This window comes from Octopus bimaculoides, chromosome 11 (genome assembly GCF_001194135.2).
Source record: "Octopus bimaculoides isolate UCB-OBI-ISO-001 chromosome 11, ASM119413v2, whole genome shotgun sequence".
NCBI lineage: Eukaryota > Metazoa > Mollusca > Cephalopoda > Octopoda > Octopodidae > Octopus > Octopus bimaculoides.
Window position 1 is genome coordinate 25,015,240 of NC_068991.1, and position 1,308 is coordinate 25,016,547.

The 1,308-nt window shown below is 38.5% G+C and overlaps 1 protein-coding gene across 4 annotated transcripts in view; it reads left to right on the plus strand.

Annotated features, from left to right (window-relative positions):
- The window catches only part of LOC106883406 (epidermal growth factor receptor kinase substrate 8), a 134,064-nt gene that overhangs the window by 122,958 nt on the left and 9,798 nt on the right, over positions 1-1,308 (plus strand). For all 4 annotated transcript variants that reach the window (XM_052971640.1, XM_052971639.1, XM_052971641.1 and 1 more), the window contains one exon: positions 592-756. In XM_052971640.1, coding sequence (XP_052827600.1) covers positions 592-756 — 165 coding nt within the window. The remainder of the gene's footprint in view (positions 1-591; positions 757-1,308) is intronic.

Consider the following 1,308-nt stretch of genomic DNA (forward strand, 5'->3'; position numbering starts at 1 on the left):
CTCAATGCAGTATTAATAAAAAAAAAAAAAGCTAGGGGTAATGAACTAAAACCATAATTTCACATTTGAAGAAGAACAAAATATAAAAGAAAGTATCAACAATAAATAAACAAAACTCAGAATATTAGATGAATTAATCAGGGTAAAAGAGTAAAGAACTCCTTTGGTCATGAATGACCATGGGATTGCACCTAGAAAGTTACCCTCCAAGGTACAAGTCTCTGGGCAAAGTTGTTTATGCAAGACCAGCAGTCACCCATGCATACCAGCCTCCTCTCTTCATGCCACTGATGTTTTCCAAGGGAAAGGCAAAGGCTGACACAACTTGGCACCAGAGACATCACAACTCCTTTGCACAGCTGAGTGAACTGGAGCAACATGAAATAGTGCCTTGCTCAAGAATACACATCCCAGTCTGGGAATTGAACTCACTACCTCTTGATTGTGAGCCTGACACTCTAACCACTGAGCTATGCATCTTCACAATTAATCAGTTACTAAATTAAATACTTAATTTCTCATAAATTAAATATATGTTTTTTTAAATATTTTTTCTTCTTTTCTTTTTTTGTCATGTTTTTAAATATTTAGAGCATGTTGGATTGCTTTCCTTTGCCAAACATCTACAACCCTTTTGCAATAACTAAATCAGAGAAATGTGATGTTTACAATAACTTGGTGGTGTTGAGTGTTATCGACAACACTAAAAGAGATAATCAACCTCAGATGCACATCTTTCTCGCTGGATCAATTCCGGTAAGTAACTATTTTGCTCCCTCTCTCAACGCCTTGTATAAAGTCACGACTCTCTCTCTCTCTGCTACATCACCTACTCAGTCAAGAGAGGTCTTTTTCTTTGTCTTGCAAATTACTTGGTGACCTTACTAGTGCTGGTGTCCTGAAAAAAGTACCCTGTACATGCTGTAAAGTGGTTGGCATTAGTAAAGATATCCAGCCATAGAAATCATTCCAAGGCAGACACTAAAGCTCAATGCAGTCCTCCATTTTGTTAGTTCTCGGTGAACCACTCAACGTGTACCTGCATAGAAGAAGTGTGTTAAATGATGATAATGGTATGTGTGCCTTTGTGTTTGTTTTATGTGTGTTAGTGTATATGTATATTAGAGTGCATGTCATCATCATCATCATCATCATCATCGTCGTTTAACATCCACTTTCCATGCTAGCATAGGTTGGACGATTTGACTGAGGACTGGTGAAACCGGATGGCTACACCAGGCTCCAATCTGATTTGGCAGAGTTTCTACAACTGGATGCCCTTCCTAACGCCAACCACTCCGAGAGAGT